This window comes from Coffea arabica, chromosome 4c (genome assembly GCF_036785885.1).
Source record: "Coffea arabica cultivar ET-39 chromosome 4c, Coffea Arabica ET-39 HiFi, whole genome shotgun sequence".
NCBI classification, from domain to species: Eukaryota; Viridiplantae; Streptophyta; class Magnoliopsida; order Gentianales; family Rubiaceae; genus Coffea; species Coffea arabica.
This window is the reverse complement of record NC_092316.1, coordinates 12,242,736-12,255,469: the sequence shown is the minus strand read 5'-3', so window position 1 is coordinate 12,255,469 and position 12,734 is coordinate 12,242,736. Positions and strand designations below refer to the sequence as shown.

Sequence of the window (12,734 nt, the reverse complement as noted above, 5' to 3'; positions counted from 1 at the left end):
GACACTCTTGAAAAAATCCTGGATAATTATCTATCATTCATTCATGTACATAGGATTCATGTATATTAATTATTGATACATGATTTTAGATAGGATTCATGTACTTAATACATGATTTTGGAGTTATCTTATTGAGATACATGTATGAACATGAATGTGGTGCTTTGATAAACGCGAAGATAATTATCTAAAATTTAACACTTGTTACCAATTTCTAACAGTCACCCTTGGCCAGCATCTATAAATATCTCTTTTTGTTTCAAAAGCAAGCGCGCTCTCTCTATTTTTCCTTCTTGCATCTTCATCTTTTATAGTGTTCCATATTACCCTAGTTCGAGTTCGCTGTGGTGAAGAAAGTTTGGTGCTGACATATTCACCTTTAATCCGTTGTATCCTGGGAGACAGATGCCTACTTAACCTCGAGCACTCTACCTGGAGGGGGCAAATCTGTTTTAAGAAAATTGTACTCACAAGTCTCGGATTGTTATTATTGTTATTTTCGATCATTTCTCTCTTTCTAGGTTGTATTTACTCTTCTCTATAGTGTATCAGCATATTTTTATTATTTCACTAACAGTCTTAAAACAGATTCGATTCTCAATGGCTGACAATACAGGAAGAGAAACCAACACATCTACTTTTGATGCCTCTGCCTCTGGCACAATTGTGAAACAACCTGAAGAAAAGATTACTCCTATGATTTCTACCAACCATAGTGAGAAACCTGAGAAGTTCCATGGCTCGAACTTCAAGACATAGCAACAAAAGATGTTGTTCTATTTGACAACATTGAATCTCTCGAGATTCTTAAGTGAGGATGCTCCAAAGCTGCCTGAAGGCTTAACTGATGCACAAGCTGTCAGTGCTATTAATGCTTGGAAGCACTCCGATTTCCTTTGTCGAAATTATGTCATGAACTGCTTGCATGACTCGCTGTATAACGTGTATCAAATACACAAGACGACGAAGGCATTATGGGAATCCTTAGATTGGAAATATAAAACTGAAGATGTCGGGGCAAAAAAATTTGTCGTTGGAAAATTTCTAGAATATAAAATGGTGGATTCCAAAACTGTTATCAGTCAAGTGCAAGAAATTCAGATTATCTTGTATGAGATTCTAGTTGAAGGCATGATTTTGAGTGAAACCTTTCAAGTAGCTGCTGTTATTGAGAAGCTACCTTCTGGGTGGAAGGATTTCAAGAACTATCTCAAGCACAAGCGCAAAGAAATGAGTATGAAAGACCTTATCGTTAGACTTCGAATTGAAGAAGACAACAGGGATTCTGATTGCAAGGCAACAACTTCTGTTGATGCTAAAGCAAATATTGTGGAGTATAAGCAAGGGCAAAACTCCAAAGGTAAAAAGCCAACTCGAAATCTTGGGGCAAAAGGGAAAATCTCTAAGTAGAAATTCCAAGGGAAGTGCTTCAACTGTGACAAAAAAGGTCACAAGTCCACTGAATGTAAGCTTCCAAAGAAGAAGAAGCATGAAGCAAACTTGGTTGATAGAATCGAGGGAGACATGGAAAACATGAGCCTGACTGCTATGGTCTCTGAAGTAAATATGATAGGGTCAAATCCGAAAGAATGGTGGATTGACACTGGAGCTACAAGACATGTTTGCACAAACAAAGACCTGTTCACTACCTTCGAAAAAATTGAAGGTGAAAAAATGTTCATGGGGAACTCTGCCTCATCTGCTATTGAAGGTCAAGGAAAGGTGTTGCTAAAGATGACTTCTGGCAAAACATTGACTATGAACGATGTTCTGTATGTGCCAGAAATCCGCAAGAACCTTGTTTCTGGATCATTGCTGAACAAACATGGCTTTCGCATGATTTTTGAATCGGATAAAGTTCTATTATCAAATTTGGGATGTATGTAGGGAAAGGATATACAACCGATGGGTTGTTCAAATTGAATGTAATGACTATTGTGAATAATAAGAATAAGTCTTCTGCTTATTTGCTTGAGTCTTCCAATTTATGGCATGGTAAACTAGGTCATGTTAATTATGATACTTTGTGTAGACTAATTAACTTGGATCATATTCCTTCCTTTCACATCAATTCAAACCATAAATGCGAGATTTGCGTAGAAGCAAAATTAACAAGGTCATCTTTTCAAACAATTGAAAGAAACACCGAACCCCTTGAATTGATTCACACAGATGTCTGTGATTTGAAATTTGTTCAAACAAGAGGTGGTAATAAATATTTTATCACTTTCATTGATGATTGCACAAAATACTATTATGTGTATTTGCTCAAAAGTAAAGATGAAGTCTTGAAAAAATTCATTCTCTACAAGAATGAAGTTGAAAATCAACTTAACCAGAGAATTAAAAGGTTAAGAATTGATAGAGGTGGTGAGTATGAAACACCTATTGGTGATTATTGTGCAAAATATGAAATTGTTCATGAAGTAACTGTACCTTACTCACCACAATCGAATGGTGTTGCTGAACGGAAAAATCGCACACTAAAGGAAATGATGAATGTGATGTTACTAAGTTCAGAATTGCCTCAAAATATGTGGGGTGAAGCTATTTTGTCAAGCAATTACCTTTTAAATAGAGTACCCCGGAAAAAATAAGATAAAACTCCTTATGAGTTATGGAAAGGTAGGAGACCATCCTACAAATACTCGAAAGTGTGAGGGTGTTTTGCAAAAGTGGCTATTCCAACATCAAAGAGAATAAAGATAGGTCCTAGAACTATGGACTGTATCTTTATAGGCTATGCACATAATAGTGCTGCCTATCGATTTCTTGTGTATAATTCAGAAATTTCGGATATACACAAAAATACGATAATGGAATCAAAGAATGCTTCATTCTTTGAAGATGTGTTTTCTTGTAAATCGAATGGTGCATCAAATTCATCAAAACGAACACATGGAGTTATGAAACAAGGAAAACATGATCATGACTTGATTCAACAAGATGAACCGAGACGTAGCAAAAGGGCTAGAGTGAAAAAATCATTTGGAGATTATTTCACAACTTTTCTATTAGAAAAGGAACCACAAACCTATACAGAAGCTGTAAGTTCTTCTGAAGGATTTTTGTGGAAAAAAGCAATAAAAAGTGAGGTTGATTCTATTTTACAGAATCATACATGGGAGTTAGTGGATCTTCCTCCTGGTTGTAGACCTTTACGGTCCAAATGGATCTTTAAAAGGAAAATGAAACCTGATGGCTCTGTCGATAAGTACAAAGCCAGACTTGTAATCAAAGGATACAAGCAACAAGAAGGTTTGGATTATTTTGATACTTATTCTCCTGTTACGAGAATAAATTCTATCAGAATTATTCTTGCTATCGCTGCATTGAGAAATCTAGAGATACATCAAATGGATGTAAAAACGGCTTTTTTAAATGGTGATTTAGATGAAGAAATCTACATGGAGCAACCTGAGAGTTTCATAACTCCGCGAACAGGAAATAAAGTTTGTAAATTAGTAAAATCATTGTATGGACTAAAACAAGCGCCAAAGAAATGGCATGAAAAGTTCGACAATGCAATGATAACTAATGGATACAAAATAAATGAGTGTGACAAATGTGTCTACACTAAAAAAACAGAACTTGGCTATGTCATCTTATGTCTTTATGTAGATGACATACTTATTGTTGGTAGTAATGACAAAATGGTCAAGTCTACCAAGGACATGTTGAATTCAAAATTTGACATGAAAGATATGAGGTTTGCTGATGTAATTTTAGGAGTTAAAATTACAAGAATACCAGACGGCTTGGTCTTGAGCCAAACTCATTATGTGGACAAGATTCTAGAAAAATTCAATAAGAATGATTCTGAAATTGCAAGAACTCCATTAGACAATAGTTTCCATCTATCTAAGAATAGAGGAGAGAGTATTTCTCAAGTAGAATACTCACGAATCATTGGAAGTCTAATGTATTTAATGAGTTGTACTAGACCTGACATTGCATATGCAGTAAGCAAATTGAGCAGGTTTACAAGCAATCCGAGTGCTGATCATTGGAAAGCAATTTTAAGGCTACTTAAATACCTACGGTACACTCGGAACTATGGACTGCATTACACTAGATGCCCTGTTGTTTTAGAAGAGTATGCTGATGCAAAATGGATATCTGATATAAAAGATTCAAAGTCCACAAGTGGGTATGTGTTCACACTTGCTGGTGGGGCAGTATCCTGGAAGTCTTCTAAACAAACTATTGTAGCTAGATCTACAATGGAATCTGAGTTCATTGCCTTAGACAAATGTGGAGAAGAAGCTGAATGGCTCCACCATTTCCTTGAAGACATTCCAAATTGGAAAAAATCTGTGCCACCAATATGTATTCACTGTGATAGTCAATCAGCAATTGGAAGAGCACAGAATAACATATATAATGATAAGTTTAGACATATACGTCGTAGACATAATACCATTAGACAACTACTCTCAACAGGAGTTATCTCTATTGATTATGTGAAATTAAAAGATAACATAGCGGATCAGCTAACCAAAGGATTGAATAGAGAGTTGGTTGCAAAAATGGCAAAGGGAATGGGACTAAAGCCCATAAAAGGCTAAGTGTTATAAAGGAAACCCAACCTAGCTGACTGGAGATCCCAAGATCTAGATTCAAAGGGACAACCTAATTATAAGGACTTAGCATAATCATTGTGGGAGGTTATCCCTAGACCCATTCCATAATGAAACAATGACGCAAAGGAGAATTAAGGATAGCACAATGGTTTGCTTTAATGATTCTTAAGTGAAGTAATTTATTACTGAAGACTTAAGTAAATCACCTATGTGAGAGTGAAGTGGGGCCGCTTCAAAAGAGAATTGTTTAGGGCTCAATTCTTAAAAACTCTTGCTGAACCAGGTTGATGTTCATAGCCAAAACGAACATAACTATGAGAACTGAACAAATGGAGCATGATTCCTGTGTGAAATATATGGTTCATTTACACTAAAAAACGGGACAGTTCAAAGACATCATGTCTACTGGATTGCTAGTAAAGTAAGTGTATTTCACAAGAGAAGGTTCAATGGGTAACACCAACCTATCTTATGCAGGTTTCAGTCGTGGAACACTACTGTAGAGTCAAATAAAAAACAATTTTTCATTCATGTGGGGGATTATTGGAAAAATGGCTATATCCTGTTGGAAAAATGGCTATATCCATTGTAGAGTGAATGAGAAAATTGTTCTCATAATGGCACTCTTGAAAGAATTCAGGATAATTATCTATCATTCATTCATGTACATAGGATTCATGTATATTAATTATTGATACATATTTTGGATAGGATTCATGTACTTAATACATGATTTTGGAGTTATCTTATTGAGATACATGTATGAACATGAATGTGATGCTTTGATAAACGCAAAGATAATTATCTGAAATTTAACACTTGTTGCCAATTTCTAACAGTCACCCTTGACCAGCATCTATAAATATCTCTTTTTGTTTCAAAAGTAAGCGCGCTCTCTCTATTTTTCCTTCTTGCATCTTCATCTTTTATAGTGTTCCATATTACTCTAGTTCGAGTTCACTGTGGTGAAGAAAGTTTGGTGCTGACATATTCACCTTTAATCCGTTGTATCCTGGGAGACAGACGCCTACTTAACCTCGAGCACTCTACCTGGAGGGAGCAAACCTGTTTTAAGGAAATTGTACTCACAAGTCTCGGATTGTTATTATTGTTATTTTCGATCATTTCTTTCTTTCTAGGTTGTATTTACTCTTCTCTATAGTGTATCAGCCTATTTTTATTATTTCACTAACAAACAGAAGTACCAGGCCTTAACACTGATCAGATCATTTAAGTGACAAATTTGCTTGCAATATTGATGTTTGGCTGAGATCTGATTCTGCAAAATCGAACTTTTTGAAAAGGAATCTCTAGAAACCTATTCTTTCTTGTCTCAGAGTCCTCTCTGTACGTTCAGCTGTGAGAACATTACGAATCATCCCCTACCAGTGAACTTCTTCTACCAGTTTTCTATACAGTATGTGTTTTTCCATACAAGAATTTGTGGAATCAATTAGCCCGCTGATAAAGAGGAGCTTTTCATTGAAACGTTCCAGGAAAGTTAGTGCCTTTGCATAGACCTCCACTTCCTTGAGCACCAGAAAACTTGGCTTGAGATTCTTGATCACTGCCATCAAGGCTTCTAAATGATTAGGCCATGCTAACAATGACCAAAGCCGGTATGCCAAATCAATTGCCACAGCTTCATCAGCCACTGAATTATAGAATTCTTCCTTGAGATCCTTGAGGTCTGACACAACTATCTAAAATGAGAAAGGTAAGTTAATGGTTTGAGCAGAAGATGACAAACGTTTGCCCATCTTTTCCATGGTTGCTTCACAGGTTCCAACGTCAGTAATCTTGAGATGTTCAACAGGGCATTCATGACTGACAGCAAGAGCTTCCATAATCAGTGTCCACTGTGAACCATTATCAATTTCAAAATCCATTAAATGAACTTTCTTAGCTGCTGTCACAGCTTCCAGTATGGATTGACTTGATATGAATTGTGTTTCCAGACAGAATGGGACTTCCTATTGACATGACATGATCACAGGTTCTAGAAAATTCTTATCCAGCTCCTCAGCCATTGGCAACCATTCTTGACCTTTAAGTTTGTCTGATGAAATTATCCCCAACGCTTGATCAATCTTCTCGTTAAGAGCTTTAGCAAAGTAGTATACAATACAACCTTTTGAACAAAATTACAAGTTTTAGAAGCTAAGACATCGCATATATTCAGCAATTTTCTGGCATAAACTAACTGTTCATCTTCAACTTTCTCAGCTGCAGCTTGAACTAACAGTGCAAGTTCCAAGTCTTGAGCAACTTTGGAAGATACGCCGCATTGGCCTTTAAAGCAACCTTTTCCACTGGAGAGAACATCTGCCTTCTTGGAGTTTAATTGAACCAGCTGTGCTTTCGCTAATTTCATAATCTTATCAGTTAGCAAGGCTTGAGAGCAACAAGAATTTTGGGTTTCTTTGAACTATAAGATGAGGGTATTTGGGAACTTTTCGAGGTTGCCAACCTTGGGACTTCTTGATTTAGGAGGTTCATCGTTGCAGGTGGTGACAGAAGTGGATGAACTGAGAGAGGATGACCATCATTTAGTATCAAAGATTGGCCCAATGGAACACCAACTTTTAATATACTCATTACCCGCATTTGGCTTGAATGAAGCTTTTGATCGAAGCGTTGTTATGCTAACTCATAGTGAGGCTCTTAGGGAAAGTAGGGATGGCATATTTGAAGTCAGGCATCCTTGTTTGAGTTCCAGTTATCTGCAAAATTTTACTTGCCATGGTTGCTTTGGACTAGAGAGGATGAGTTCAGAAAATGTCACTACTAAGATGGAAGAAAAGGAGCTTAGTTCTTATATCTGGTTGGCTGGGAGCTCAAATTGGGAAAATTGCAAGGAACTTGCAAGGGCAGCTGCTGTTAATTCAAGCAATTCAAAGTTGTCGGAGCTGGAAAATCACTCAAAATGCATTGGCTTGTCTTCTCGAACAGGTCCAATGATCTTAGTTTATCATTGCAATTCTCTTATGAACCTGTTGAAAATCTTTTCTGTGCTTGCATCTCTAGTGTCTTATGCATTCTTTCTTTTAGTCGTTTATATTTTAATTTTCCTGCACTTTTGGGAATCTTCTACTAGTTTGGTATGAATCGTCAACCCCACGTAATGGTTGAGAAAGCTTTGGTAAAGTGTATCCTCAAAATCTTCTATCTAGAAGCACTCAAACTTTTCTAGATGTTTTGCGCTATTAAGCTACCCCATTAGCTTTGTATACAAAGGTGAGGCATATCAGCAATCACGACATTCATGAAATATGTTGTTACCATCAAAAGTAGCTAAGATGGCACTTATGATGAGATTACATGCAAAATACTTTCGAAGTACCAAGACCTTCCTACTCTTGTAAAAATTTGGGCAGAGGACACAATGAGGAAGCTCTCTAATAAAAAAAACTAATTAAAGAATTTTGCTGATAACTCATGGAGTATGGAAAGAAGTCACCTAAAATGGAAAGGCATTTGCATACCTGAAGATGTATCACTGATATCATGTGTCTGAAATAAAATGATATGGAAACTATATGTCATGCAATATTTAGACTTGATTAGGTCAGTGTAATCTTATCCAGCCATTATAACCCTGCACCTCTATCTAGGGTGGCAGAAGCGTGAAGGATGTGATTATGTTTTCCCTCATGAAATCTATGTTAACATTTTAAAGAATCTGGAAATCTTATTTTTGTATTCCTCTTGGGACTTTTGCTTTTGGCTCCTCTTCTTATTTTTTTCATGCACTAATGGTCACAAAAGGCATGAATTAACTGATTGTACAAGTATTGATGGCATCTATATCTCTCTCTCTCTGTTTTCGCTCCTTGTATTTTAGTGGTGTTGTCTTCTGTAGTTGTTAGCAGATGGTAAATTCATATAGTTTTATGGATATTGTACATATATTTCCTGTGTTCAGGTGTGAGGAGACCTGTTTGCAATTAGAAAAATAGATAAATTAAATATCCAAAATTGAACTTCTAGATGCAGTGCGACATAATATCTAAAATTGAACTTCTAGATGCAGTGCGACATAATTATCTTCATCATTTCTACTATTTTGTATTTGAACTTTTTCAATTTGTGGTGAATCCTTGTTCAGGGGTTCTCAATTCTCCCTTTATGAAATGCTTTTCAGTTGAAGCTTGTGCCGAATCTCAGACTTTGACGTCCAACTTTTCTTCTGCAGGCAAGATGATGCTTAACTTAACATCCTATTCTCACTACAATGCGTTGTCTGGTTTCTTTGCAATCTCCAACAGACTGAATTTGAGTGCTAAAGCAAATTTGACGAAGATGTGGGAGACAGGAGAACACATCTGCCCGAGATTATGGGCTGATCAGAGAAGCACCTCTGCACAAGATTGTTTCCATTTGTCTTATATGGCATCACTTATTGAAGATGCTTTGTGTCTTAGAAATGCAGAGATAACCTTTGGTCCTGGAGATGTTTCTTGGACCTTGGGAGCTGCACTCATTGAGGGAGACCACCTGTGGCGTAGCACTTCTGAATCTCAAAAAGGATTTTTAACCCTGAAAGGGAATGAGAGGATATCATCCTCTTTTCTTCTGTTTGCATTACTTTCATTTCTTCTTTTAATTGTTCATTATAGTCACATTAAACTGCCTATGCCTAACAGGGGAACTTCCTCCACTAGGGGATGTTTGCCATCTTACTTAGGCCCCAAAAGACAGCCAGCCTAAGTTCTATACTTATATTTCTGTGAATCATTTTTGGCCGCCGCCTTTCTCATGAGCAAAACATAAAAATACAGTCGTTTCTGGTCTTGTATAAGTTTGTATAAGATTGATTCATTCATTCCTGTAGTTGATGAAAATACCACGTCAAAAGGTTGCTTCAAAAGCTAGTAGTAATGTGCTTCTCCATAAATTTGAGAGGACGCTCTCTCCATGCTTGAGCTATTATGAATTAAAATTGAGTTTAATAGTATCCCCAATTATTATTTATGATTACGTTTTGGCAATTTGTCCAGGATTACCTTTCTCTAGTATTATTTTGATAAAAAAAATCCTGGAATCTTCCGAAGTATCAAGGACAGATATTCTAATTGTGACTTGTCAGATCAAGTTAAAAGGTTAAGGTTATTTCTGCAGGTGCAAGGCTGGAAATTCACAAGCCACACAAAGGAAGAGTCGAGTAATCATCACTAAGGCATGCACTCATTTTCGATTAGAGCTTCCCATGCGTTTAAGCTCATCAGGATAAAATTGAGTACCAATAAGTACGATACCATTTCTTTAGCCAAGGATAACATTATGTGAGAAATCTCTTGGGGTGTGGATTGTGTATGTACATGGCAAATGTTCCAGCAGCTTGTCTCAGATCTTAAATACAAACATGCAGGGTTATGCTTGATCCGAATTCTTTAGCAGTCAGTATGAAGCCAGCAGGCTTGACTTGCACCCATTTGCTTCAGATCCAGCAACATCAACCCAAACCTCATTCTTACGTCCAATAATTCGGAAAGGACTGTTGTACTGGGCAATTGAGTAAGCATATTCGCTGTGGGAAGTTGAATTTGCCCACTGAGATCTGCTCAAACTGATGGCTAATTTCTCGGCTTCTTTGACAATGTTGCTGTCCCTGGCGAATCCTGAGAACTGCCTTACAGCGATACAGTGACTGCTCCAGGAATCAGGTGCAAGATTGAGCTCAGGAAGTGGAAGTGGTGGGCTGGCTTGAAACTTGAGAGGTAGATAGAGTTTCACGAAGTATGCTGATGCATGAAGAGGTCCAGCTCCCGGAACAATGCTTGTCAAGACAGGTGCAGTCATGTAGATCCTAGAGAAGTTCAAGTTTGCCCCTTGAATATACTGAAATAACCTGTGACGCAACAAGAACAGATAATGTGTTGAGAGAAAGAATAATATCAGTTAATTCTAGCAAGACCAATTCTGTCTGCACAATCAGCAAGGGTAGCCGCTATTGCAGTTTTCTTTACTTCATATCAGCTTGCACCTGATACAGTAGAACTGGGATGGTTTAATCTGTCACTGCACGCCTACTAGACTAAAAGTTTCTTTCTTATGACGAAAATCCCATTATTAGACTCCTCTAAAGAAGCAGCTATTCTGCATCCAGGCCTTTTCTGTTGGAGAAATTTCTCATGTAGCTTACGGTTTTTATGAATATTTAGGGACAAAATATCCAGTGAATCAAAATAACAAAAATTACTCGTTCATTCTCATGTTAGAGGACTTATTTTAGCGTACTTTAGTAACCAGCAGAGTTAAAGAATAGCAGAATGTTCTTCATGAAGTCCAGTAATGTCTTGCAAGCATAATACAACCAGTATCAACTCTAAATTACCACAACCATACGTGTCAAGACTCCAATGTAAATAACCAGTTTGATCAATTAAGCACACAATCATCAACGACAAAATAAATAACTAATATCCAGAAATGCTACATATACAGTATAGATTAAACCGTTGGAAAAAGAACAATCAGGCAAGGGCAGAGTAATTGCAAACAGTAACACAAAGCATCAGCTTTTCCTCTCTACTTTCCCTTTTACCCTTGGGATGATAGTTAAAAGATTGAAAAGATTGGAAAGGTCTCACTGTCTCAAAGTCAACTGTAACTGCAGCACAAATTTAAAAAGAATCGAGGAAACTAGAAAATGGTGGCAAAATAAATCTAAAAAGATCACATAAAAAGGAAAAAAGAAAAGGGTACCTGTGAAAACCATCTTTTGTGGCTTTCCGAAAGGAGGTTTCTTTGGCAGGTGCACTCATCCAAACAGAGTCCCTGTAAAATCTCACCTCAAAATCTGATTCTGAGTGCACAACCGTGTACTGCGGTGATTCAATTTCCCTGCTTTGAGCTATCAAACATAAATCCACCATCATTACTGCCAGGATTATGTAAGAAAGGAACAATTTTGGCTTCTCCATCTGTCTCTCTTTCTCTACTCGATGGGCTGAAGAGTGAAGACTGAAGGGGGAAGCAGGAGAACACTCCTTTGGGGATATCAATTGAGACATCTGTCAGTTTATGTGAAAAAAATTGTGTTGACTAATTAGTCCTCAATCTATTTTGTTAATATCAATTTGACCCCTAAAATTTTATTGCTCTAATATAGTCCGTACATTTCTATTGTTGAAAAGATTGGTGCTATTTAGATACCAAACAAATTGCCATGTCTAAATAATTTATGAAACGTCTTTCAAAAAAAAATAATTTATGAAACTTGAAAAGGCTTATCGATAAATCCAAAGGATAATCAATAAATAATATTTGCTACAATATATAAAAGAATTATAAGGTTCAATTCTAGTTATGAACCGTTGGATTAGCATAAGTTTTGAATTAAATAAATACACAAAATTTTGCAAAAATGAGATGTATGGACAGAAACTACCAACACTTACAGCTAGTTTGGGAGATGAGATTTGAGCATAAAAGAAAGGAATAGAAGAGAAAGGCTGTATCTCCCTCATTTGAAAGTTTTAAGTGAAAGGAAAGGAAAAGAAACCGACGGAATTGGAAGAAGGAAGAAATAGCTACAGTTTAAAAAAAAAATTTCTAGCCCAAATCGGGCAGAAAGCAAAGGAAAGCGCGGAAAGGCAGCAAAACATTTTTTAAATTGTCCATTCTACCCCTAAAAAGCTGTTGAATGAAATATTTATTTACTTATGTGTCCAAAATCACCTCCTTTATTTCATAAACTCTCAAACAACATTAAAATCTCTTCTTTTCTTTTCTTATCCTTTCTTTTCTCTCGTAACTTAACATTTCTCTTCTTTTCTTTTCTATCCTCAACTCAAAAAGGATCATCTACTTTCTTTTACGAGAAACAATGAATTAAAAAACATATACTGATGAAGTAGAATTATTGGCATATACTTGTCTTTATTTACAATTACAAATCACCTCTCCAATTTTCTGAAATTGCCGAATTGAAGTTGCCTAACTTGACGATAGATGAGTTTCCAAACTCCTACAGAATAGTTGATCTGAGGATACAGACATTGAAGAATTCATAACCACGCAGAAATGTGACTCCAAATCCACAAAGACTCCATTTTTTGCAACCTCATAAGGATCCAAAGCAGTGCTTTTTATTATTATTTACATGTTTCCGTTGTAACTCAACCTGGTGCATCTTCGTCCATATTT

The 12,734-nt window shown here is 36.6% G+C and overlaps 3 protein-coding genes across 3 annotated transcripts; 1 reads left to right on the top strand and 2 right to left on the bottom strand.

The window, feature by feature from the left end:
• Positions 1 to 5,965: 5,965 nt before the first annotated feature.
• LOC140004681 (DELLA protein RGL1-like) lies at positions 5,966 to 6,957 on the bottom strand. The gene is made up of 3 exons (XM_072044820.1): positions 6,715 to 6,957; positions 6,374 to 6,556; positions 5,966 to 6,286 (listed from the first exon to the last, which is right to left on the bottom strand). Exons 1-3 carry the CDS (start codon positions 6,955 to 6,957, stop codon positions 5,966 to 5,968), a joined length of 747 nt encoding a protein of 248 aa, XP_071900921.1.
• Positions 6,958 to 7,002: 45 nt separating this feature from the next.
• Positions 7,003 to 10,517, top strand: LOC140005281 (probable apyrase 7). Its single transcript, XM_072046045.1, has 3 exons — positions 7,003 to 7,535; positions 8,779 to 9,832; positions 9,955 to 10,517. The coding sequence occupies exons 1-2, from the start codon at positions 7,019 to 7,021 to the stop codon at positions 9,291 to 9,293; spliced, it is 1,032 nt and encodes a 343-aa protein (XP_071902146.1). The 5' UTR covers positions 7,003 to 7,018; the 3' UTR covers positions 9,294 to 9,832; positions 9,955 to 10,517.
• On the bottom strand, positions 9,819 to 11,573 carry LOC140005282 (uncharacterized). The gene is made up of 2 exons (XM_072046046.1): positions 11,292 to 11,573; positions 9,819 to 10,434 (listed from the first exon to the last, which is right to left on the bottom strand). Exons 1-2 carry the CDS (start codon positions 11,507 to 11,509, stop codon positions 9,984 to 9,986), a joined length of 669 nt encoding a protein of 222 aa, XP_071902147.1. The 5' UTR covers positions 11,510 to 11,573; the 3' UTR covers positions 9,819 to 9,983.
• Between the last annotated feature and the right edge of the window lie 1,161 nt (positions 11,574 to 12,734).

Excerpts from the sequence above, each read along its gene's own strand:
- LOC140004681 (XM_072044820.1), bottom strand. The coding sequence starts at position 6,957 with ATGAAATTAGCGAAAGCACAGCTGGTTCAATTAAACTCCAAGAAGGCA. Across the intron at positions 6,557-6,714 it reads CTTGTAATTTTGTTCAAAAG|GAAGTCCCATTCTGTCTGGA; the intron begins GTTGTATTGTAT and ends TCATGTCAATAG. Across the intron at positions 6,287-6,373 it reads AACATCTCAAGATTACTGAC|ATAGTTGTGTCAGACCTCAA; the intron begins GTTGGAACCTGT and ends TTCTCATTTTAG.
- LOC140005281 (XM_072046045.1), top strand. The coding sequence starts at position 7,019 with ATGAGGGTATTTGGGAACTTTTCGAGGTTGCCAACCTTGGGACTTCTT. Across the intron at positions 7,536-8,778 it reads TGGCTTGTCTTCTCGAACAG|GCAAGATGATGCTTAACTTA; the intron begins GTCCAATGATCT and ends TTTCTTCTGCAG.
- LOC140005282 (XM_072046046.1), bottom strand. The coding sequence starts at position 11,509 with ATGGAGAAGCCAAAATTGTTCCTTTCTTACATAATCCTGGCAGTAATG. Across the intron at positions 10,435-11,291 it reads ACAAAAGATGGTTTTCACAG|GTTATTTCAGTATATTCAAG; the intron begins GTACCCTTTTCT and ends GTTGCGTCACAG.